The sequence below is a fragment of the Melanerpes formicivorus genome, unplaced genomic scaffold (genome assembly GCF_026170545.1).
Source record: "Melanerpes formicivorus ecotype bairdi unplaced genomic scaffold, bMelFor1.0.p_v2 SCAF_7, whole genome shotgun sequence".
In the NCBI taxonomy this organism is placed as follows: domain Eukaryota; kingdom Metazoa; phylum Chordata; class Aves; order Piciformes; family Picidae; genus Melanerpes; species Melanerpes formicivorus.
In genome coordinates, this window is record NW_027142359.1 from 28487422 (window position 1) to 28511886 (window position 24465).

The 24465-nt window shown below is 55.2% G+C and overlaps 2 protein-coding genes across 3 annotated transcripts; one reads left to right on the top strand and one right to left on the bottom strand.

The window, feature by feature from the left end:
- Positions 1-991: 991 nt before the first annotated feature.
- Positions 992-20328, bottom strand: POMGNT1 (protein O-linked mannose N-acetylglucosaminyltransferase 1 (beta 1,2-)). 2 transcript variants are annotated; one of them, XM_068141629.1, is made up of 22 exons: positions 20216-20328; positions 16984-17157; positions 14386-14494; positions 13903-14018; positions 13536-13601; positions 13005-13118; positions 11385-11502; positions 10917-11015; positions 10277-10404; positions 9604-9674; positions 9226-9301; positions 7708-7791; positions 7530-7571; positions 7266-7324; positions 6671-6743; positions 6236-6364; positions 5597-5722; positions 4984-5048; positions 4556-4600; positions 4247-4382; positions 3636-3745; positions 992-3387 (listed from the first exon to the last, which is right to left on the bottom strand). In XM_068141629.1, exons 2-22 carry the CDS (start codon positions 17098-17100, stop codon positions 3285-3287), a joined length of 1986 nt encoding a protein of 661 aa, XP_067997730.1. In that variant the 5' UTR covers positions 17101-17157; positions 20216-20328; the 3' UTR covers positions 992-3284. The 2 variants fall into 2 exon arrangements, with proteins under 2 accessions (XP_067997730.1, XP_067997729.1); XM_068141628.1 differs by lacking the exon at positions 20216-20328 and adding an exon at positions 18122-18210.
- On the top strand, positions 18349-24465 carry LURAP1 (leucine rich adaptor protein 1). The gene is made up of 2 exons (XM_068141630.1): positions 18349-18632; positions 21780-24465. The coding sequence occupies exons 1-2, from the start codon at positions 18432-18434 to the stop codon at positions 22467-22469; spliced, it is 891 nt and encodes a 296-aa protein (XP_067997731.1). The 5' UTR covers positions 18349-18431; the 3' UTR covers positions 22470-24465.

Below are 24465 nucleotides of genomic sequence, written 5' to 3' on the forward strand. Positions count from 1 at the left end.
AGAAGGGAGTGGCAGCTGCCCAGGAAAATGCCCAGCCTTGCTGCAGGGCTCAGGAGGGTAGCAGGAGGCAGCTGGTCCAGGATGCAGGTTGCAGCCAGTCCATGCTGGTGGCTGACACTCTCCCATTGTGCTTTTGTTTGGGTCCTGTGATCTCTGGCCTAGAAATGGGAGCAGTCTCACCCCTTACAGAGCTTCCTGCCCCACAGGGGTTGAAACGTGGAGAGGTCTCCTGGGCTTCCTGCAAAAGGCACAGAGGCTCTGGCAGCTATTTTTCCTCATGGCAGGACCATCTGCTCCTTGCTTGGCTTTGCTTCACCCCTGCCCACACCCACCCCTGGGGGAGAAGCAAAGGCTGCTATGCTGCAGCACTGCTTGTGCTGGAGTTTCCCCCTGCAGCCCCTGCTTTTGCTTTGCCCCTCCTGGCCCCAACCAGGCGGGGGCTGGCAGGATTTGAAGTGTCAGGTCTTGGCTCCAGTTGTAGCAGGGGTCCAGTACCCTCCAGCTACAACATGAGTCTGTAGTCTTCCAGGGACAGCAGTCAGAGGTGGCAGGACAGAGTTATGCCAACCAAAAGTCCCCAGGCACCTGGTCAGACTTTTACCTTCAGTTCTGCAATGAAGGGAAAGTGATAAAGCTTGAGGAGGAAACAGCTTCCAAGCCTGGACTTGGACACCGTACAGCACAGCTCGGAGGACCTCTGCTGGCACAGGAGCCACAGGGCAGCAGCCTAAGGCCACCATTAGCCCATGGCTGCCCTGCTGTGCACAACGGTCTCTCCTTTCCAGGCAGGTGCCCAGAGCTGAGGACCCCAGTGCTGGGCCACCCTCCAGGGCAGCTATGGAACACAGGAGGCTGAACAGCTTTGCAATGTTTACTCTTGAAAAAATAATTTGATTCCGAAAGCAGCAAGCCCTGGGAGAGCCCCACACCCCCAGCCCTGCCCCAGCCACCACCCCCCAGCCCTGCCCCAGCCACCACCCCCCAGCCCTGCCCCAGCCACCACCCCCCAGCCTTGCTGGAGGAAGGGGGAGGGAGGGAGAGCAGCACTCAGCGGGCACATTGCTGTGTGCAGAGAGCTTGAAGCCCACCCGTCAAGCCCTGCTGTCACTGGGAGCAGAGCCACAGCCTCCCAGGCTCTGCAGGGCAGGCAGCAGAGAGGGGAACTTGCAATTTATTCATTCCCTATCCATAGAACCACCTTCCCCAGCCCCAGGAGGAGTGAGGAGGAAGCCAAGCCTGAGCACTGCCAGAGAAGGAGGGAAAGGGGGTGCATTTAGTTCAGGGAGAAGGGAAACTGGGCCTTGGGAACAGAGATGCCAAGAAGGCATCAGCGTGGAGAGCTGCAGAAGTTTTCCAAAGCAAGTTCTAGGGAGCAAGCTGCTTTTTCCAGGAAGAAGCCAAGTCCCTTTCCCATCACACTGGAAGGACCTGCTTTACCCCATGGGCCAGCACAGAGTGGCCATCTGCCCACTGGCTGCCAGAGCAGGATTTAAGGGAAGGGCAACACTGGAGAGGGCAGGGCTGAACCCAAGCCCAGTACTGCAGTCTCAAGGGTGCCAATCCTACAACCTGATTTCCCTTCTACATCCATCCCTGCTGCTGGGACAGGCATGCAAGTGGCTGTGAGGGTCAGAATGCCTGCAGTCATGCCAGAGCTGTGCTGCATCCATACAGGGCTCATTTTGGCCAAAGGAGCAGATTTCCTGGGCTCACAACTATTCATTCCTATGCTGGGCAAGGGAGAAAGGAGAGCAACAGAGGATGGAGCCAGCAGAACAAGAAACAAGCCTCCACGACTGCCCCTGTGCAGACTGGGGGCTGCCAACTCTCCCTGCTGCCTTCCTCCTACCTCCCCCTCCCACAAGCAATAAATAAATAAGTTAGTGTAGACCCCAGCACTCAGTTCACAGTGAGAAAATGAAGGGCAAGAGCCCCTGCAACCACAGGAAAAGGGATGAGCAGCAAATCCTCCTCCCAAGGGCAAGTCTGACTGTGGCATCCCTGCCCAAGGTGTGGGGACCAGGGCAGAGAGCAGAGGTCTTGCTGCATGGATGACACAGGGAGGTGTACTGAGCCAGGGGACCAGGGCTGTCCCCAGTGCAGGGAGGGAGGCAACATTAGTACCGAGTGGCTGGGGGTGGGAGGGGCCCTGGGGTCCTTTCTAAGGCACGGGAGGGGAGACAGGGACCCCTCCTCCCTCTGCATGAGGGGTGTACCACAGCAGGAGAGCCAGGCTGCCCATCCTGCCTCAGCTCCCTGCCTCCCTGCTAGTAACGTACCACAGTAAGGAGAGGGGGTCAGGAGAAGATACCCACTCTGCCTTCAGCAAAAGCTGGGGGGGTCTGGCCAGGGAAGAGGGAGAGAAGGGTACAGTACCACAGTCAAGGATCATACACAGCACCTCTTGCTCCAGAGGACCCTGGTCCATCCTGCCCCTGCAGATGGCAGGATGCCCGATGGCTGCTCCCATCTCGCTCTGCAAGGCACTTTCACCCCCTCTTCCATGACTTTGGGGGGCTGGGCTGCTCCCCACAGAGAAGGTGGGTGAGGATGGTCTATGCCACAGCACATAGCCTGGTCCACTTCCACCTACAGCCACCTCCACCTCCCAGAACTGCAGAGAAAGGAAGGGGGCACCTGGCCACGCTCCCGCCTGTCCCTGACGGCAGGTTCCGATCTTCAGCACCGCCTTTTGCCTGTGAGTTGGGCTGCACCAGTCCCTGCAGCCCAAGAGGAGAAGCCAGTGTGTGTGGAGATGTCCAACTCATCAGACAGTCTTCAAGGTGCATCCATCGTGCAGAAGACAGAACAGATGCTGGGAGATCCCCTCTTCACGAGTGGGCACAGAGCCAGCCAGGCAAGACTCAATAAATAACACCCGGCTGGTAGGCTGCAGCACTTGCACAGGAGCATGCTGCCTACTCAGGGCTAAAAAGGGAAGCAGAAGTGTTGCTCCAGGTCCCCTCCAGCCCCACGCTGAGCATCTCCTTCCTCTGACCTTGCCCAGCCAGGGGGCAAAAGGAGCAGCGTTAGTAAAGAGTCTGTGTTAGAAAAGAGAAGTTCCTGGGGCAGGGGGTGGAATATCTACAGGGAAGGACCCTGCTCCATGCCAGAAAGAGGGACACCACGATAGGGGGCTGGAGGGACTCTGCAATCTCATTTTGCAGCCTGAAACGGGAGTCCATGTCCAGCTACCAGCCTCCAAGAGCTGCTGCCAACTCTGTCTCTGCACTGTGGGGGCCTCTGTCTTCACCTGGGTCCCCTTCGCTTCTCAGCTGCCAGTCTCACGTCTGCTCTGCTGCAGCAACTGCTGGCACTGCCGCTGCCCCCTCCTCCTTAGCAGGAGGCTCCATGTAGATTGGTGTCACTGATGAGGGCTTCTTGGACCTGCAGATGACACAAAAATGGATGGGAGTGGGCAGGAGTAGTGGTCCCCCTCAGGATCCCAATTCCCAACAGCATTGCCTGGCCTTCTTGGCACGATCTCCTTCCCCCTGGGGCATTCTCCAGCCGGGGGCATGTATCCTGTCCCCATTCCCACCACACTGATTGAAAAAGGGGTGTGGTATACCAGGCAGGGGACAATGCCATGAGGATGGGGAGGTGTTGCCCAGATTGCTGTGCCTGTTACTCACGAGTAGGGGGAGGCAGGGACCCCCACCACCAGGAAGTGGTTCTTCTTGCGGAAGAGCCGCCACAGCCCCTTGTGGTTGCCACGGACGTCCAGGTCCCAGATGTGCAGGCACTGCAATGGTGGCAAGAGAGAAAGAGGCATCAGAGCCAGGGGACAGGCACCAGGGCCAGCTTTCCCATGGGAAGGGAAGAGCCACCTCCCCTGCCCCTCTGAGATCCAGCAGAGGCCTGCAGTCTTTGATTAGGGCGGTGCAGAGCAGCACATGCCCAGCCACCACCAGCAGAGAGAGGAGTAACCCACTCCCATTCCTGCCTCAGGACAGGGGTTTGATTACAACCTCCAGGCAAGTGATGGAAACTACCAGACAAGATCAGGCCCTGAGGTGCCACGTAAGAAAGTCATGAGATCTATCTTCTCCACTGAGTCAAGCTTTTATCCTAGATGACCCAGTGCCTTCTGTAAACAAGCACTTTGACATCACCCAAGGACAGCAAGGAGCCATTTGCTGAGCTGCATCTATGCCACAGGCAAACCCCAGAACAAGAGCCAAATGCTTCCCAGTGATGCCAAGATTAGTGCAGGGGTGAGGGCTGGCTATGTCAGGGGCCTCACCTTGGCAAGCTGAGTCCAGGTGGTAAAATCTGCTTCTTGCTCCATCCTGATGAACATGACATAGACCTTGCCCTCGGTGTCGGGCACAAAGGAGTCCTCACAGGGGTTCTTGCTGTGGTCCAAAACCTCAGCCTCACTGCAGAAAGACAACAGAGTAAGAAGGGGCCACAATCTCCTCCCTTTTCCCACTGCAGAGTATTTCAGACAAGCAAGCAGTGGCTGTGGGCACCAAGGCCACCTCCACCCTTTTGTCCTGGTTGGTTCCCCCATTATGCCCCATGGTCTCCTAACCTTTCTGCAGGAACTTACCCCAGAAGCCGATGAATTTCAGTCTCGTAGGCGTCCTTCCTCAAGCTGTTGAGGAAGGAGAGAACACAGAGATCAGGGCAGAGTCAGACAGTTTGATAAGCAGGGAAGATCCCAAGATGATCCAAATGTAAGAGTGCCTCAGTGCAACACTAAAAGGCAGGCTGGAGCCAATTAATGGAGAGCAGGGAGTGCCAACGTGTCCTGGAGGATGCGACAGCACAAACACGGCCCTTCAGTATATCCACCAGGAGCACAGGGTAGCTGACCCCAGCCTCACAAAAACACACTGCAAGGATTCCCCAGCAAAGGCCAGTGTGCTGGGGCTGGAAGCTAGGGCTGTTGGTCCACAAGGAAGGGTGAGGTTCTCAGAGCAAGGGGACGAGGGTCAAGTCAAACAGCTGCTTCACCCAGGTCGGACCAGCACTCACCTCTCCACGTTTTTAAGCTGGACATTTGGTACTGTGTTGAACTTGTGCTTCTTAAAATAGGCTTCCTGGGATGAAAAGAGAGGGGAGGAAAACAGGGCTCAGTAAGGAGTAAGCAGTACAGAATTAACCAGGTTGGAAGAGACCTTCTGGATCATCAAGTCCAATCTACCACCCAACACCATCCAATCAACTAAACCATGGCACTAAGTGCCTCATCCAGTCTTATTTTGAACGTTTCCAGGGATGGTGACTCCACCACCTCCCTGGGCAGCACATTCCAATGGACAATCACTCTTTCTGGGAAGAACTGCTTCCTAACATCCAGGCTAAACTTCCCCTGGTACAGCTTGAGGCTGTGTCCTCTTTTTCTGTTACAGGTTGCCTGGGAGAAGAGACCAACCCCCTCCTGGCTACAACCTCCCTTCAGGTAGTTGCAGAGAGCAATAAGGTCTCCCCTGAGCCACCACTTCTCCAGGCTAAGCAACCCCAGCCCCCTCAGCCATTCCTCACAGGGCTTGTACTTGGAGGTCACCTCAAAAGCCCTTGCTGCTTGGAAAGGTGGCAGAGTCAGGGCTGAGTGCAAGGCCACTGGGTGCTGAGGGGAGTCACTCACATGGAAGTAGCCGTTCATGTTGAGCCCGACGATGCCGAAGTGGTAGGAGCGCGAGACGTCAGGGATGATGCACTCCCGGCCCCTCCGCTGCTCGGGCATCCGCATCCACATGTCCCAGTCCCAGAGCTGGGGAGGAGAAACTGCCACTCACACTCAAGTCTGGGGACATGATTTGGCAATGTGACCGTCCAGGGACCTTTCTGGCTGCCCACCACCACCTTTAGCCTCTCCGGTCCCAGTCAGCTCCGGGGCTGGTTACACAGCTCTCAAGCTACTTGTCAGGTCCAAGGCTATTTTGCTTGGGTATATTCCCTGTACAAGCTCAGGCAGAGCCAGGGCCCTTCCAAAAGCTGTATTCACAGGGACTGGGTGATGACCAGGAGCTGCTGATGAGCAGAGACAAAGATGCAGGATCATAGAATCAATAAGGTTGGAAAAGACCTCAGGGATCATCAAGTCCAACCTATCACCCAACACCTTATGACTAACTAAACCATGGTTTCACGTCCAATCCCCTCTTGAACACCTCCAGGGACAGGGACTCCACCACCTCCCTGGGCAGCACATTCGAAGGGCCAATTACTCTTTCTGTGAGAACTTTCTCCTTAAGACAGAAGACAGGGCTTCCAGGGTACTCACCTTCTCAGGGGTTGGCCACTTTGGCTCCAGCTCATCCTTGTACAGGCTCTTTCGGAGCACCCAGCCCAGGCCTGGCATGGTCTCCACACGGTACAGGAGCGAGGGGTCCTCAGCTGTGTGCTCATAGCCCTATAATGTAAAGGGGAGCATTCAGCACCCTGAATGCACCCCTGTCTCACCAAAAGGAGGCATCTTGCTCTACTGAGGGTCTCAGCAGAGGAAGCAGGGGACAGCCACTGGGAAGCACACAGGCACGGACAGGATGGTGATTTGAGAGGCCTTTCTGAACACCCCAGGTAGTGGTGTGGGGACAGACCCATGTAGGATGATAGTTTGGGGGACACCTTGCTTTAAAGATTGAACTTGGACCCCAGCCTGACATGGGAAGATCACAGTGCAGAGGTGTTCCCACTCCACCACCCTTCCCTGACCTACCTGGTCATTCCAAGCTGATATGCAGTACAGGCTCTCGTCCTCCTCTAGAAGGTGTATTGACTGGCTCAGAAAGCTGAGGAAAGAGTTGCCCAGTCCCTGGTCAAGCATCCTTCCCACATGCAAACCAAGGCAAATTCTCTATCAAGAGAGAAGCCCCCTCTGAAAGTGTTGGGACTAACCCATCTCATGGGCTAAGATAGTTGATGCTGGTGAGATCAGGGAAGGAGCACCCCAGCAAGCTGGGGAAGGGACAACATTGTCTCTGACTCCATCAGTGTATCTCCTCCTTAAGAAGAAACAGGACTCCTGTAAGACACTCTCCCTGTTCTGTTGCTATGGGGCAGTCCCAAGCATGTGTACAGACTAGGTAAGTATCCCCAAAAAAAGCAAACCAGGAAGAGACCCCAGAGTCACCCTGCACGAAGTGCCAGGACAGTGGACTCAAGACTCTGTAGGCAGAGCTCAGTTATGGCTACTGCCTGGAGAGTGCTCAGTCTCAGATAGGTGAGCTGCAGCATGGCATGAATCTAGCCTCTCCTGACAACCAGAAAGCCTCTAGGAAATGTCTCACCTAAACAGAAAGCCACAGCTTTACCTGAAAAAGTCAACAGAAATGTCAAGATCTTCTTCCAGGACCACAGCAAATTTAGCATCCTGTAAGGCAAGAACATCAGAAGGATGGAGAGGAAAAGGACAGAGCAGAAAGACCAACCTGCTTGTGTTGTTCCCTGCCCCAGAGGATTGATTCCAGCTCCTGGGAGAGGAGGGTCACAGATGTCTCTCTCCCAGGAAAACCCTGCACTGTCTTGCTCCCACAGGCAAGCAACAAGACAGGAAGCAGACAGAGGCTCTCACTCACCGGGAACAGGTTGAAGGTTGCAGTCAGACTGGCTTTGTAGTGCTGCAAGAAAAGACAGATCATTGCCTGTGTTAATATCAGCCTGACACAGATGAGGGGCTAAGCCTGCCTGCCTCCCTCAAATGCTTTCCCATGTTCCAGGAAAGTACTCTCCCAGAACTTGGGAAAGGTTTCTCACCTGGGAAACTCTGGCATTTTTAATGCTGATGGGAGTGTGCTGGATTCCTGAGAGGCCAAACAGCTCCACAACATCCATGGGCTCCTGCAATGGAAGACACAAAGCTCAAATGCAAGGCTCTGGATACATTCTCCACAAACTCTGCCAGTGTCAGCTCCCTGAGACAAGAGTATGCCTATGGAATCCCCTGCATGTGGCTTTCCTCTTGGGGGCAAGTGAGCTTAAAATGATGCCATGCTGCAGACCCCACAGCAAGGAACTCACCAAACCCTCTTGGCCCTTCAGCCCTTAAATACTGCCCTAAGTTTCTGTTAGCCCTGCCAGTTTGGATACACTTTTGGCCCTGCAAGAATATCTGAGATGCCCCAAATTCCTCATCTCCAACTGACAGTGCAGAAAGAAAACTGGTATAGCCAGGAACACCTTCTAGCTGCTTGATGTCAAGACCATGATCAACTTCATTTTCTCTCTCAGCTGCCAAGAAAGGGACATGCCTGACTAAGCACATCAGCACTGGGGTTAGAAGCAATCCATATCTGGGCTGGCATCCTCCATCCCTTTACTGTCCATCCCACTCCTAGGCACAAAAGGGAGAAGGAGCTCCCATTGCACCAACTGTTCCCCCTTTTCCTGGAATCCACCACAGCAGCACAACCATCCAGGCTGCCCCTTTGTAGCTAAGGGATGCTGCTCCAGTTGCCATGGCAATGGATGCTGCTATTTTAACCACAATGATGTACTACAATAAAAGCTTGCATGAACAAACCAGGTCCACCAGCCCCACAGCCTGGCTGTGGTGGGAGAGGCCTGCCAAGGAATGAGCCTGTCCCCTTCCTCACCCCCATCACAAGGCAACCATGAAACATCTCACAGCCTGTTGCAGAGATGAGAGCTAGCAAGCTTCTGAGACCTACTAAGATCCCACATGCCTGTCCCAGCACACATCCTGCTGCCAGAGAGCCAAGGCTTGCAGTGGGATACTCCAAAGTTTTTTTAAGGTTGAGCTGATGGGAAGGTCTTTGCCCTCTAAAGAGCCAGTTCTTCTCTATCTGGCCTCAGCTTTCATGAGCCTTGTGAAAGTAGACCATTTAGGGTCTCTTCACCTCTGACTGAGAGTGGATCTGCACAGGCACAACTGAACTGGTTTTGTTCTGCTTCATGCAAGGAGATGGACAGGTGGTGTCACTCTCAGACCCTGCTCAAAGGGCTGGTGATACTCAGTGAAAGGAGGTGATGGGGAGAGCACAGCATGGTAAATGCATTCCTGCACACTGGCCCCCTTCTGACATGGGAATGTCAACCCTGGGCTTTGGGAAAGGCCAGGACAGCTTTATCCACTTCCCATGGTTTGGCTAAGCTGACTGAATTTGCATAGGAGTGGGTGAGGAGCAACACGATCCACTGCAGGAGGAAGAAGGGGCTCATTGTCTGCCACCCACCAAGGACTGGGGCAGCATCCCTTACTCTTGGTTGGGGAGCCAAGGACCAGGCTACAGGGACCTCAGGGAGTGCTCTCACCTCATAGTACCCATCGATGAAGACTGTGATCATCTGTGGATTGACGCCCTGAGCCGACAGCAGGGAGCGCAGCATCCTGGGGAGAGATGGAGGGGCCTGAGTGCAAAGCTCCAGCGGGCCCAGGCCACCCAGAGGGGGATGGATCCCTTAGGGTGGGGGAAGGGTGCATGGTTACAGAAAAAGACCTACTGCCCTTGGGCTCTTCCCCTCTTCCCTTTCCCATGGCCAAGGACCCCAGGCTCTGTCCAAGCACGTCTGCCCACATTGCTCATGCAACCCCAGGAGGAGGCTGGATCCTGACAGCAGGATGAAGGGGAGGGCTTGAGCCACGTCTGGTCTTATGGCACAGGGAGAAGCTGTGTCCCCAGGAGTGCTTACCTGTACAGGTAGTTGGGGCGGTTCCCTGCAATAACAGCTACAGGCACATCAAAGACTTTATTGTCCTTCAGCTGCAAGAGTAAAGAGTGTGTGACTGGGGCTGGAGGAGGCCATGCCAACCAAAACGATTCTATGCCACTGAAAAGAGGATTCAGGGAGTAGGGATCAGTCTTGCTGCTAAACAGCAGAGCTGCACAGTCCTAGTCCTTAGCTCAGGACCACAACAACAAAGTGGGTCTCTGCTCAGCACTGCTGAAGACCCTGCCAGTTTTCTCCCCCCACTGCCATCTCAGACACAGCTCCCAAATCCCAACTTTCATCCAACTGGAGACCTCTATCCAAAGCCTTTGGCACTGTGCTAAGACAGTGAAAGGCCATGATAGCTGCTCCATCTCCAGACACCCAGGCTATGCTTCTTACTCTGATGTCCCTAGATCCATGGTAAGCTGGCAGCTTAGGGCAGACAGAGCAAGGGAACAAACCTTCCCCAACATGGCCTGACCATGCAGATTCACCTTATCTTTGCTGGGGTTAAGAGCCTGCCATGGGGCAGTCTTCACCACTCAGAAAGAGCTTAAGTAACAACAGGGCTCTGAATCCGAGCTGCAAACATCTGGTCCAGCCCAGCCCTCCCTCCTGGAGCCTTCCCTGAATACTCTGCACCTGCACTCACAGGATCAGGGTTGAACTCAATGGGTGTGGGGTCTTTGCAACTGCAGACACTGCCATAACCTTCTACTTTGCTGCAGAACCTCTTCCTGCGGCGGTTCAGCTCAGTGTCAGGCCAGTGGCACTCAGCATCTGGAAACACCAAGGAGAGGAAAAAAAGAGGACAGACTGCTCAGCCCCATGGTCTCACCTTGAGTGTTTCAGGCTGCACTGCCACACAGATGTCTCCCTACACTCAGCCATCAGCAAGCCAGCCCTGGATGGATCACCGAGCAACAATTCTGGATGCCAGATATAACCACAGCAGCACTCAAGCCAGCCCCACCTATGGCCTCTCAGGGCAGCAATGGGATGTGCTTGAGGCCAACAGCCAGAAAAGACCAGACCAGGCCTGGTTTGGAGTAGTGACAGATGGCATGTCCCCATTTCCCAGTCCTCACCTTTCCTGACAATGCCTGGCATTGCCATGGGAGCAGGAAGAAGGGAAGCTGGTCTCTTATTTTAAGTTATCATCCCCATCTCAAACAATCTTAAATCCATCCTGGGATGCTGCTAACAGACCCAAGGCTTTGACTCAGAAACACAAAGAGCAGCAGGCAGACATCTCCCAGAGGTACCTGGCACTGCAGAGTCAATCTTCTTACCTTCCACAGATGTCAGATGAACTTCTGTCTTCAGCAGCACAGGGTCACCCCACGTAGAGAGGGCAGGCGACTTGGCGTGCTTCTCCCCATACACTTCACCTAGAGCAGGGACACAGGGGCAGGACTATCTGGAAGGGCCCATCCCTGCCATGCCAAGGCATGACTGGGGCTGTAACTCAGGATGGCAGTTTGACAGTTTTTCCCCTGAAAGGACTTCCGACCCCTCCCTTGTATCACAGCATCACAGTATAACTAAGGTTGGAAGAGACCTCGAGGATCATTGAGTCCTCAATTGAGTCACCCCTGAGCCTCCTCTTCTCCAGGCTAAACAATCCCAGCTCCCTCAGCCTTTCCTCATAGGGCTTGTGTCCCTGGGAATGGAGTTTCTGTTCTCTGTGACCTGTTCTGTGCCCATACAAGTGTGCTGGGGATGGGCTGGATTTGTTCTCACCCAGCTGCTAGACTCACCTCCCTTCTTCCCTGCAAACGTCCACATGTCTCTCCAGCTCAGAAATGGTGCAACTTGGCTGCCCAGGCTTTTCAGGACATTCTTGGCTGTGTCCTTGAGGTGAAAGGAGCCTTCATCCTAGAAGAAAAGATAACTGTTCAGCTGAGGTCTGGCTCCTGATGCTGACAAGGAAGAACTCCCATTAGTATCAAAGACACACAGAGCCCACATCTACCCTTGAACCAGTTTAGCTAGAAACCTCCAAGAGCAGGTTCCTATGGTTTCTGTGCCACTAAAATTGCTGGTTGGTGGCTTTATCATGACCCACAGGGATGTCAGAGGAGTCATGACTACTGTTTCCTAAAGACCAAATTGTTCTCAAGTAGGGCTATGTGTTCAGCAGCACTTCACACTGCTAAACCTGAAACCTTGAAGAGCTGCTCACATGGCAGCCCAGAAACAGCACAGCTCTCAGTGTCACAGCACCACCAAGGCTGGAAGAGACCTCAAAGATCATCAAGCCCAACCTGCCACCACAGACCTCATGACTAAACCATGGCACCAAGTGCCATGTCCAATCCCCTCTTGAACACCTCCAGGGATGGTGACTCCACCACCTCCCTGGGCAGCACATTCCAATGGCTAACAACTCTGTCAGTCAAGAACTTTCTCCTCACCTTGAGCCTAAACTTCCCCTGGCACAGCTTGAGACTGTGTCCTCTTGTTCTGGTGCTGGTTGCCTGGGAGAAGAGACCAACCCCCTCCTGGCTATAACCACCCTTCAGGTAGTTGTAAACAGCAATAATGTCTCCTCTGAGCCTCCTCTTCTCCAGGCTAAACAATCCCAGCTCCCTCAGCCTCTTCTCACAGGGCTGTGCTCAAGGCCTCTCCCCAGCTTTGTTGCCCTTCTCTGGACACGTTCAAGTGTCTCAATGTCTTTCTTAAACTGAGGGCCCAGAACTGGACACAGGACTCAAGGTGTGGCCTAACCAGTGCAGAGTACAAGGGCACAATGACTTCCCTGCTCCTGCTGGCCACACTATTCTTGATACAGGCCAGGATGCCATTGGCCTTCTTGTCCACCTGGGCACACTGCTGGCTCATGTTCAGCCTACTATCAACCAGTACCCCCAGGTCCCTTTCTGCCTGGCTGCTCTCCAGCCACTCTGACCCCAGCCTGTAGCTCTGCATGGGGTTGCTGTGACCCAAGTGCAGCACTCAGCACTTGGACTTGTTAAATGTCATCTTGTTGGACTCTGTCCATCTGTCCAGTCGGTTGAAGTCCCTCTGCAGAGCCCTTCTACCCTCTTACAGATCAACTGTGAAGCCTGAAACTGGGACCCAGAAGGGTCCCACCACATCCTTACATTTCCTCATGTCTGTTCTCCACCTAACCTCGTGGTTACTGGTCCACACTGACACATTTGCTTCTGGCTTTCATGCCTTGCTGGGCACACACACCAGTAGTAAAAAGGGAGAGCAAGAGGGCAAGGCAAGTGATCCTGCCTGGGAGGCACAGCCCAGTGGGAATGTGACATTTAGCCCTGGGAGTGCCTGGTGACGTTCAGGAGGTAATGGTCCAGATGAGCTTTAGGGCATCCTAACTCAAGGTGAGCTCTCCTGACACTAAGGTCATGTACCTTAATGGTGAAGATCAGGATCCGGCCTCGGGCGACCATGTTGAGGAAAAGCACCATGGCTTCATCTTCATGTGGGGAATAGGTGTCAAAGACTCTCTTGGCCATCACATGACCCTGTTGGGATTCAAACATCAGATACCTCTGCATGCTGTATGGGCAGGACATGCAGAATCTGCTGTGGAAGCCTCAGTCCCTGAACAACACAATATGCTACTTTTCTGGTACCTCTGCAAGTTAGCCCCCAGGCAAGCTCAGCCCTTAGGCTTTCATGCATGACAAAGTGCACTGAGGTCCATGGGACAGCATTACCAACAACTCCTCTCCTGCCTTGCTCCCCAAGGACAGGAAGGTAAGCACAAGAGAAGCACTGCAGGGCCTCTCTGGGTGACTGTGTTGTGCTCTGGAAACCACAGGCAAACAAGCATGTGAGGACTTCTCTCCTGGCTGCCCTTTGCCTCATGGACTCAACAGTTACAGGAGCAAAACCAAAGGCTACTCAGTAAGAGAGACAGACACAAGAGGATGCTGTACCGTGGCCTGATTTAAGACGATGACGTGGATCCCTCTTCCCTGCTCCCGAGCCTCATCTTCCAGCACCTGCAAGTGAAGAAGTGATGAGAACCATAAGCCAGGACTTCTTATTCCCTGCCCATTCAGCACAGCAGAGACACCAAGAAAGGGGCAAGTCCCTCTCCTGTGACATTCTGGTTTTGCTCATGGCAGTGATAGATGCCAGAGAAGGCTATGCAGGACAATTCCAAAGTGCCTCAGGTAGGAGAGAGATCCACTCCTGACCTTCCTGCTACCCACTTAAGTGCTCCCACCCACTGTTTGAGGCTTCACCTGCTCAGCTTCATCCAGCATCTGCTCAGAGGGACTGTTAGCACTCATCACTCACCGTTGTCCCATCCACAGCCACGTAGACCTTAGACCGACTGGAGTACACCTCAACATCCAAGACCTTCTTGTTGCTGACAGGGTGCCTAGGAACCTCCACATTCAGCATCTCATCATCTACAGGGAAGAAATGCCCAGTCTCTGGCAGGCTTGTCCCTGCTTGGTGCTAGCCCAGACAAGCCTCCAGAAGATAATGCCCACCAGGTATCTCAGTCCACCAAGCCATGGATCAGAATCTACGGAATGGCAGGTAAGGGAAATCCAAAATGGCAACGGGCCTGGCCCCAGCTATCCCCACATACACCTCTGCAGCCAGATGTGCTGAAGCCTTGAGCAGACACACCAGGAGTAGCAACAGCCTTTTCTGTTCATTTTTCTTAAACCCACATGCACAGACCTGCCTTTCATGCTGCATATGGTCATAAGCTTGCCCCAGCTTCAAGAAATTACTTCCTTCCCTCGGTTTCCTAATGCTGCCCCTCACCATAGTCCTGTGCAGACTCCTCTTCCTCCTCATAAGCAGCTCTCCTGGTGTCCAAGATCAGCTTGATGTTCACAATTACAGTCACAAGCAGGAAGAGGACAGCACCTGTCTGCAATGCAGGATACTTTGTGTTAGCAACTTGTAAGTAACAACCTCAAGCAAAGGCTGCAGGGCGCCCCAAGGAAATCTTGCAAGGGATCATAAGCATCTGTCATTTCCCTGGGGAAAGGCAAAGGGAAGGAAATACAGATGACTGAGTTTTAGGGTGAAACACTTGCATCAGCTGGAGAGCACAGACTTCTTGCTACATGGGAATTAACCCACTTCCAACATACCCCTGCTTCCAGATCTGCAAGCAACTGCAGGCAAGGAGTTTGGTAATTCAAAGTTACAGCTCCCACGGTAACCTTAGCTCCTGCCTCTCCTGCAGCATCACTGCTCTTGTCTCTCTGCAACCAGAGGATGTATTCAGGGTACTCAGCAGGAGAGGAGAGGCTGTGTGACTAAAGCAAGGCATTGGGAAGAGGTCTGACTTCAGGAAACTGCGCTGTACCAGAGGCTGCAGCCTTACTGCCTGCAGCAACCTTCAAGGCAGTCCATGTGGATGCTGACACAGAAGGCTATGGGAAGGTCTGGGGCTATGGACTCCACTCCCTCTGATGTGATCATCACCACTGCTCACGGCCTTGCTGCTCCCAGATCAAGAGGAGGAAGAAAAGACTACAATACTGCTGCAAGCACTCCTATTTAATTAAATGCATCTTGCTCCTCTCTTCCTCCCTTTCAGACTTTATCCTGGTATCCAGACCCAGTGAAAAGCAGGAACTACTCCACACTAAAAGGGCCTTTTCTGAGACAGAGCCACACAGGAGGAGGGCTTGAGCCACAAACATCTGATGTTGGGAAATAATCCACCTACAAGTGTAAACTGCAAGAGCATGTCTGTCCATGGCCAAGAGGAAGGTCTTAGAGCTGCAGTGTTGGCCTGGGATGTAGGATTCAAAGACAAGATTTCAGCTGAAGAAATTTGTCCTTACTTGGCCCAGGGAGCTTTGTAACCCAGGGCCTATGTTCTTCATGGTGGAAAGGTGACAGCAGCATGTTGTGGCTGCAGAGCTCCACATGGGAACAAAGTCCTTAACCCAGTAGCTACAGCCTTGACACAGCTCTAGAAGGAGGCCAAAAGCTGCCCTGGACAGTCACACAGCAAGGAAAGGCTTTGCTATTGGATTTAGGACACAAAACCCCAAGTAGCCATTCCCCTCAAAGCTAACACTGCTGCAGGGCTCCACCACCAGCCCCCATGCCAGAAGGAACCAACTTGGTTCAAGAAGAAACTGAGGAAGATGGAAAATCAGCAATAAGACAGGATGACATGAATGTCACTGTGGCATTTTGGCTTGTTCATTTGCTGTTGAATCAGGAGTAAGGGCACCTTTTGGGATCTATGCACAGACAGCTTTTAATTAGGAAAGAACCTAGCCTTGGGCTCATGGCAAGAAGCAGGCTGTGCCTGGTGGCCAGCAGCAAAGCCACCTTACCAACATCTCCAGACCCTCCATCCTGCCCAGTACTGGAGATGTAGGAAAGCAGCCCTGGTGACTTTGTCAGGCAGCAGAGAGCAAGACCAGCAGCCAGGTCTATCAAGGCTGGCTCAGTCACAGCTGCAGAGAGGCTCAACTGCTGCAGACCTGCCTAATTCATACCTGCACCTTTAGTTTACTTTATTTCAAGCCAAATTGTCATCTGTTGTAAGCCACAGCAGTACCATGAGGGACAGAGATGACAGCTGACAGACTCTAGCCCACGGCCCCCAGTACAATGAACAGTGTCAGCCTGAACAACCAAACCCTGAGCACCACAGGGGACACAGGATTGAGCAGTCTCCCTCCTCAGGGAACCCTCACAAGCCTTTGTCCTGCCAGGCATATGCAAAATCTTCCCCTGCTCCCTCCCACAGGAACAGACTGCCAGATTTTATGAGCTCTGCTCATGTCAGGAACAACCCTTATCTGCAGCTTGCTGCCACAGGGCTAAATCCTTCCTGTCCTTACATCCCCAGACACCCCCAGGACACTGGCTCCACCAAGGATTAGCTGGTTTACAGCACAAACGACCAGGCCTGAGGCTTTCCCAGACACCAGCTGTCTCTGGGGCACAAGATCCTGTTACCCAGTCCTATTTCCTCTGTCCACCTGTTGTGCATTATACCACTCCTGGTCTGCAAACCAAACGGGGCACAAATGGTTTCTCACTGCAGGCTGAGTCTTGCTTGCACTTGGCATGGGTATGGAACCAGAAGGGAAGAACTTATCAGGTTTCCAGCTGAAAGCCTCCCAGTGACACCAGGATAATTGCATTTCCTGTCACAGCCACCCAATAGGTCCATTGGAAGGGGCTGCTAAACTGGCAGACCCTCCTACAAACCAGCACCAAGCCACCAGAGGTGGCTTTTCCAGGGCAAAATTAGCTTTCCCACCATGTTAGGGTCACTCAGGACTGCCAGCAGACCCACTTCCATCCACACAGCTGCTCCATGAACTTGCAAATCCTGCAGATTATCCCTCCTAATCCACCATGAACCCGAGGGTGACTCACCTGGCACAGCTTCCGCAGCGCGCGCTGGTTCATCAGCTTGTACTTCCAGGCCAGGTACCAGCTCCGCTTCTTGTGGGCTTTGGCAGCAGGGTTGGGCTTCCACTCGTCCATTGCCATGCAGGCTGGCAGGGGTCAGGATGCGCTCTGCTCCACTCTCATGTCCATCAGGGCTCCCTGCCAGGATGGGAGGGGTGCAGGGTGAGAAAAGCAAGCACCTTCAAGCCTTCTCCCCAGGAGAGACAGCGCCTGGCACAAGCTGCAGCCACGAACGGCACTTGTAGCGCAAGCAAAAGGCCCATGGAGCCTCCTCACTTGCCAGCACCCCCAGCCCCACAGGCAGCAATCCAGGAGGCCATGGTTTGCTGGAGGACTGTAAGCAGGGTGAGGGGAAGCCCTTGAACATATGAGCCTGTGAGGACCTCTGTTTCGGGCCAACCCCTTAGCAAGACTGCTGCAGTGCGGTGGGCACACTCCCACGCTCTGGAAGAGAAAAGCGGCCAAGAGGCTGACCAGCAGGAATGACAGAGGTGCCATCGGCTGTCCTGCGGGGTCCCTGGGAGGGAGAGGCACCATGCCCACCTGCAGCAGCAGGGCTGCGAAGCAGCACCATCCCCGGCTGCAGGGACGCAGCCAGCCTAGACACGGGGACCATCGACCTGATGGAGACCCCGGCACCCCTGGGGCTGAGGGGCCCTGCCGGGGTGAGGCCAGGCTCCCCCACGCAACCTGCTGAGCCCGGGGAGGGATGCAGAGGCCCAGCAGAACCGGCCCTTGTGCTCCAACCAGGCCCCTCCCCAGCGCGGAGAGCAGCAGTTACGGGCTGGAGAGCTCACAGCAGCTGCCGGAGGAGGGAGAGGAGGACCGGGGGACCAGGAGCGGCAAGAATGCCGGAGAGAGGATGGACGGGTATCGCAGGGACACAGGGCTGTGAGGGGGGCTTGCGAAGGCAACTGGGACGCTGGAGGGGGAAGGGAGAGCCAGGCGTCCAAGGAGAGAGGCAAGAAGGAGCGGCGGCCCTCCCGGAGCAGGAGCGGAGGATTGGGAGTGCTCAGGCGCTGGGCGACAGCGGGGAGCCCGGGGGGTGGGCGCGAAGCCGGACGGCGCGGCCCGGAGGGTGTGTGCCGGCCGCGCTACTCACGGTCCGCGCGGTGAAGCTAAGGCGGAGCGGGCAGAGGCCGGGCTGGGCAGGGCCCGGATCAGCGGTGCCGGTGCGGCGACCGCCCCGCGAACCCCAGCGCCAGCGGAACCGCGCCGCTTCCGGCGCCGCAGAGACGCCGCGAGGGGCGGGGCCGGGGCCATCCCCACCCCCAGCGCCGCTCTGCGCTCCCCGGCGGACCTTGCTGGTGCGCAGGCAGGTGGAGGCGGGGGGCGGGCCCGGGGCGGGGCCGGGGCTCGGTGCGGGGTGACAGCGCGGCCGCCGCCCCACGCGGCGCTGCCGCCCCACCCGCATGGAGGTCGGTGGGGAGGCGCTGCCCGCCGACCTGCGGGAGCTGGTCGGCAAGGTGGGACGGCGGCCGCCCGCCGGGCTGCTGCGGGGGCTGCGGGCCGAGACTGCCCCCGCACCGCCGGCGACAGCACCGCCACCAGCACCGGCCCGCGGTGCCCGCCTGCCGCTCTCCGACCGCCTCCGGGCGCTCCGCCTAGAGCTGGTGAGTCCCGCCGCACCGAGAGCACTGCTTGGCACCCTCCGTAACTGCCCAACGACCCCCTCAATAACTGCGTGCCCCCCGTAACTGCCCGTGTTCGCCTCCAACGGTAGCTACATCCCCTCGGTAACTGCCTGCCCACCCTGGGGTTACGATCCCCTCAGAATGCCCCGCGTTTCGCTTGCATTCCGGGGACCCTGCCACCTTTCGCGCTTTCCTGTCTGAGTTAACAGCCTCCAGCACATGCCCTCTACTCCCCTGGTCTTCTGCTTCCCGGCCCGCGGAGCATCCCACCCCGCAGATCCCACGGACCCTTCTATCCACTTCTGTTCTTCCTCCCTCACTCCACGCGCTCCTCAGGCGCTGGCTCCGGCAGAGACCGAGGTGTCCCAGAGAACAGGATTTAGGGTAGGGACCTTCACCAAGGGCATGCTGGTGGGTCCCTGTCCCCATCTCCCCTCCCGCCCCGTACATGGCACAAACATCACTGGGAGTTTTCCCGGGGTTCACTTCCTGATGAGGCTTCTCCAGTGGTTAGTGAAGGGTTGGGCTCTGATGGCAGCCTTTCCCTAAAACCGTGGGAGTGCCGGTGGCAGTTTTCTTGCCTCCCTCTTTTTGTGGAGGGATCAAATCCCGATGATGCCTGCGCCTGCGGGAAACGTGGCGAGATTGGGCAATGGGTTCAAGTGCTGCTGGGGGAAAGGACGCTCCCACGCACACTGGGGCGGGAGGGAATGAGCGTGGTTTCCATAGGGAAAGAGCCTAAATATACTGACGCCCCCGCCTGCCACCTGGGGGGCCGGGGTGCTCTGCACCCGTGCCTTTGCCGAACTGGTATTCCCCATCCAAGTAAAAGCTTTCATCTTCCCTCCGCTTTCATCCTCCCTCTGCAGCAGCTTCCAGGCTGCCCTCTGATCAGAGTAGAAAGGTCCTGGGTTGCTCTTGGAGGAAGTACTAGTGGTGTTTGCCCTGCCCAGGTGCAGGCAGGGTCAGCCCATGCTCTGCAAGGCCTGGCCTTGGCCGTGTGTTATTAACCTCAGCTCACAAAGGCTTTTTCTTACTTATTTTTGGCTCTTCTTGCTGGCTTGGTGGAGAAACGAGGACAACTCTCACCTGGGGTAGCAGCCTGGCAATGGCACCTGGGTGTCCAAAACCCAGCACAGGGCTCCCCCTAGATTCCCATCCCTGTGAAGAGAACCCAAAATCTGACTCCCCCAAGCAGAGACCAGCAAACCAAATGCTCAGAGGTGAACCTCTGAGGAATAGGTGGTGAGAGAAGATGGCAAATTCCCATTCTTACCTCTTTGTCTGAGGAAGATATTTTATCCATGGGGCTAGATATCTTGAAGGGAGAAGGTGCCTGCAGGTTTCATGCATGCTGGGGCGGGGAGCAGGGAATATATTCTCCCTGGAGGATGCTCTCTACCTTTGCCTGCCCCTAGAGAATGTGAGGAGTGCGACAGACCCCAGTTTGGCTGTTGTGGGTATGAGATTGGTGCTAACTGACCAGATCAGACCCATCACTACCACATCTGGAGAAACACCGAGAGCAGCTGGACCTAGGCTCTCTCCCATGCTAGCCTTACCTTGCTGGAGAAGGGAGCTCTTGGAGTACAACAGTGGGGTCAGGCTGGCCAGAAAAAGCAGCAAATCAACAGGCAGCTCTTTGCAGCAAATGATATGGGAAGTGGGGAATGTTTTCCCACCCTTTGCTCTTGGGATGCCTTCCATGGCATCTCTGAAAGCCACAGCTGCATGAGGCAGAGAAAAATAGGGAACCTCCCCATCAGAGCTTTCCAGCCTTCCTCCTCCCGCGTCTTCTCCCTGCCAAGGCCAGATGCTTTAGCAGTGTGTGCAGAAAAGTCCATTGTAGGCAGTTTTTGAAATAACTTGCCTAGAAAGGAAGTTTCTGCACTTCAAAGCTGGCTCCTGCTCCAATCCAGGCACATCACTGCTATTATTTATTTAAATCCAGCTTGAGGAGGGAGGGAAGGGGGATGTGGGGTTGGTATTGGATCTCTTTGCCTCTTTTTTTCGTGTCCTCTGGACTGAGGAGTGTCACATGCTAAAACCCTGGCCAGAGTTTTCCCAGGCTCCTTCCTCAAATGCTTTTGTTGCTGTGCTTGCTGTGGGACCGGAGACAGGGGTCTCAAGAGACCAGAGGGTCACTCATGGGCGGGGGGTGACTCTGAGGGCACCGGACGCTGGGGACCTGGTGCTGTGCTTAGGAGTGATCCCAGGGGACTGCACGGATTTCCATCACAGCTTGCCGGTGCTGGGGATGGGGTGTGTTTGTGGACAAGCCCGTGGGCATCCAGAGCTCCCAGGCTGCCTGTACCTGTCCTGCAGTGGGGGTATCTCCCTCTCCCTCCCACGGCTGCCTTATTGCCTTTCCTGGCAAAATATTTGCGTCCCGCGCAGGGGAAATCCAGTGGCTTTTGGCGGCCAGTATCACACAGACAGGAATGTCTTGGCATACAGGGCTTTCCGTTAGGAAAACAGATGTTTCTGCAGCAGCTCCAGTTTTGCAAAGAACTTCCCCAGGCTCAGAGGGGCAGGAGTCTGCAAGGCAAGTGGTGTGATCATCAATATCTGTCCCCTGCATCGCCTTTCCCTCTTTCGGGAGTGATTGGTGTCTCAGGCTCAAAATCCTGACATGTCATGTGGTCACCAGGCTTGGAGCAGAGCCTTGAAGTGGGAAAGTAACTGCATGAAGGGACCTGGCTGAAACAGACCAGGAATGTGCTGATGGGTCAGACCCTTGCCCTAATCAATGCCCCTGCCTGGTTCTCTTGCCCTATCATCAACCTCTCAGAGCTTGGGGAATGCTCTGAGCTCAGTTCTGCACCCAGTGCCTCCAGGTCCTTGCTTACCCTGTCCCTGTAGGACACAGCCTTCTAGATTTATTTTCCCTGGGGAGTTGTTGGCTGGTGGGTGCCATGGTTGTATCCCCAGGTCTTGGAAAGGGTCCCCTGGCGTGGTTGCCTGCTGGATGTTCCCATGTGCTGTGCCGTTATTCAGGCAGCTAGGGAGACCTGCAACCACCACGGTGACACTTCTGCTGGGGTCTGCTGGGACTTGGGTCCCTTGGCCACCAGGGTTATCTTGCCCCCCCCTCCAAAAAACCCTTTCTCTCTGTCTTCCCACCAGGCCTACCTGCGAGCAGTTGACGTGAAGATCCTGCAGCAGCTGGTGGTGGTGAACGAGGGCATCGAGGCAGTGAAGTGGCTGCTGGAGGACAGGAGCACTCTGACCAGCCGCTGCAGCAGCCTGGCCAGCAGCCAGTACAGCCTGGTGGAGAGCCAGGAGGCCTCGCGGCGGGGCAGCTGGGACAGCCTGCAGGACCCCAACGACAGGCTGGACAGCATCTCTGTCGGTAGCTACCTAGACACATTGGCTGATGACATGGATGAGTATTCCCAAAACGCCTCTGAAACCGGCACTGCATCCACGCCAGGCAGAGCCCTGATCAGGGTGGAGCAGGATTGGGTCAGGATTGACCCTGAAAGGGGTCTTGCAAAGCAAGAGAAGGGCAAAGCAGAGCATGAGTGGCCCCACATAGACCTCTCCCTGCCTGGGCTGCCCCAGGATGACCCCTTTGCTAAGGAGCCCCAGGTGGCCAACGGGTATTTGGACCAGCATCCCTCCTCTCTGGAACCATGCAGAGACATCAAATTGCCTTCAGGGGCTGGGGAGAAGGCGGGGAAGGGGAACTCAGGAGGGAAGGCTCGAAAAGCCGAGGCTGACTATGAGAACTGCAAACTGAACAGCAAACTACACACGGAGTACGATGCCCACTGGCGCTGGCTCCAGTCTCAGGATGATGTTACGTTCTTGTAGCTCGTGGCTTTGCCTTCCCAGTCCAGTTCTCCCAACTGGCCTGGTCTACATTTGTCTCTGCTTGGGAAAGTTGGGTGGCTGGAGAGGAGGGGGCCGCCTGGCTTGATGGTGTTGTGCTGTTTCTCTGAACTCCCCAACAGTGTTTGGTGATGCAGCCCTAAAGGATGGGGTGCCTACCCTGTGGTAAATTTCTGGGAGAGGTGGAATGAGGTAGTCCAAATAAATACAGTCCTTTGCTCTGGGGTGATGCTTGTAGGTAGTGGCTGGTCACTCTGTGGTCCTTGATGTTGGTGGCAGGGAAGAGTTGATCAGGAAACCTGGGACAGTGGGACTCCTGGGACCTCTCCCTTCTAATCCTCAGCCTCCTATCTGCAGAAGCTAAGGATGCTTCCCCTAAACTGGCTATGTAGAGAAGACAGGAGATGCTCCCAAGCACCACAGCTTGGTGGCACCAGCATGTGAGGTGAGGGCAGGACCATCAGCAGGGCATCCCTGTTGGATGTGCTCATTTCCATTGTCATCTTCAAGGCCAGTGTCCGTTCAGAGCAGAGCTGACCTGGGGCACCTGGGGTTTGGTCACAGCACATGACAGATGCTAACCCCTCCTCCACTGTGGGTGGATTTCTGCCTCTGTGAAGCTGATCTGAAGAGCAATCGGGGCGGTCACTGTAGCTGCTCCCGTTGGGCTGGATGACTTTGTGCCCTACAAAGGAAGGACAATGGTACAAGCTTCCCTTCCTGATGTGATTACACAAGAAGGGCAAAGTCCTGGGAGGCAGAGATCCAGTTGTCCCAGTTTGTTTCTGAACAGTCTTCCAGCTCAGGACCAGGTCTTGGAGAAACCCTGGGATGTGGCAGCATGTGGGCAGCCTGGCAGAACTCATGGGGCTCAGTCTCCAAAAGGCTCCTGCTTTCCCCTGATACAGTGTCACTGGGGTGACAGCTGGGATTCTCCATCTGTGATGTATGGCACCGAATCTCTGCTCTCTACCAGCAACCAGAAACAGGAGGCTCCTCTGCCAGAATGGATTTGGAGTGACCCTGCCCTGGAGAACCTTCTCTGTCCTTTCAGCCTTGGCTTCTGCCTGTGCCTTTTGCTATCCATCCACCATATCTCCCAGCTCACTCCTTGATGGCTCGTAGAGCATGGCTTGCAGCTGGAGCTGGATGAGAGCTTGGCCAGGACCTGCTGCCTTCACCAGACAATGCAGAAAAGGACCTGAGCATCCTGTAGCCCCCTGCTTCAAGGAGAGGGGCTCTTCCACATGCATGGACTCACCTGGAGGCTCCTGGCTTCACAGCCCATGGGTGTATCTCTCCCTGGCTGAGTGCTGTGACAGCTTTTCTCCTGCCACAGTGCCCTGTTCCCCTGCCTGCATGGGCTGCAGGCTGGCTCTTTACTTGCTGGGTGGTGGGAATGAGGTCAACATCTTACTGTCAATGAGAAGCTAGGAGAGAGGAAAGACTTGACTAACTATTTCTAGACATGAGTATGCTGTGGTTAGGAAGGTGGTTGACTGCACAACAGGTTCAAATTGTGCCTCTGAAGCAGCAAGTCAGTGGAAATTACCTTCTGTGCTGAGACCCCCGAGCACTCTCCTTCCCCCTGCAGACCTTCAGAGCATCCTGGATGGACATGAAGAGCAGGACAACCTCCAAAATTCCCCAGAGACAGCATCTGCAAGGACTTGGAATCCCAGCAAAGGAGGACTGGATTGCCCTACATGAGCATCCCTCCTGGCTGCCCCAGAGCAGCTGTGCTTGGCTTACTGTTGCCTGTGAGCAGCTTGTGGCACCCTGCATAGCTCCACTACTGCTGCTGATACACCATGTCCCCCAAGGCTGGCTGTCCCCCGCTTTCTTGCTAGCTCTGCATGCAATCAATCAGCTGAGGGTCCCTGGGGGTGACAGGGTAAGGCCTCCAGCACTGTGTTAAAATAATTCTCAGCAGAAAAATAGCAGGCTTAATAAATGGTAGCGTTTCTCCCAGGCCAAA

Excerpts from the sequence above, each read along its gene's own strand:
- LURAP1 (XM_068141630.1), top strand. The coding sequence starts at position 18,432 with ATGGAGGTCGGTGGGGAGGCGCTGCCCGCCGACCTGCGGGAGCTGGTC. Across the intron at positions 18,633-21,779 it reads GGGCGCTCCGCCTAGAGCTG|GCCTACCTGCGAGCAGTTGA; the intron begins GTGAGTCCCGCC and ends TCTTCCCACCAG.
- POMGNT1 (XM_068141629.1), bottom strand. The coding sequence starts at position 17,100 with ATGGCAATGGACGAGTGGAAGCCCAACCCTGCTGCCAAAGCCCACAAG. Across the intron at positions 10,405-10,916 it reads TCATCTGACATCTGTGGAAG|ATGCTGAGTGCCACTGGCCT; the intron begins GTAAGAAGATTG and ends TGGTGTTTCCAG. Across the intron at positions 9,675-10,276 it reads TTGAGTTCAACCCTGATCCT|CTGAAGGACAATAAAGTCTT; the intron begins GTGAGTGCAGGT and ends TTACTCTTGCAG.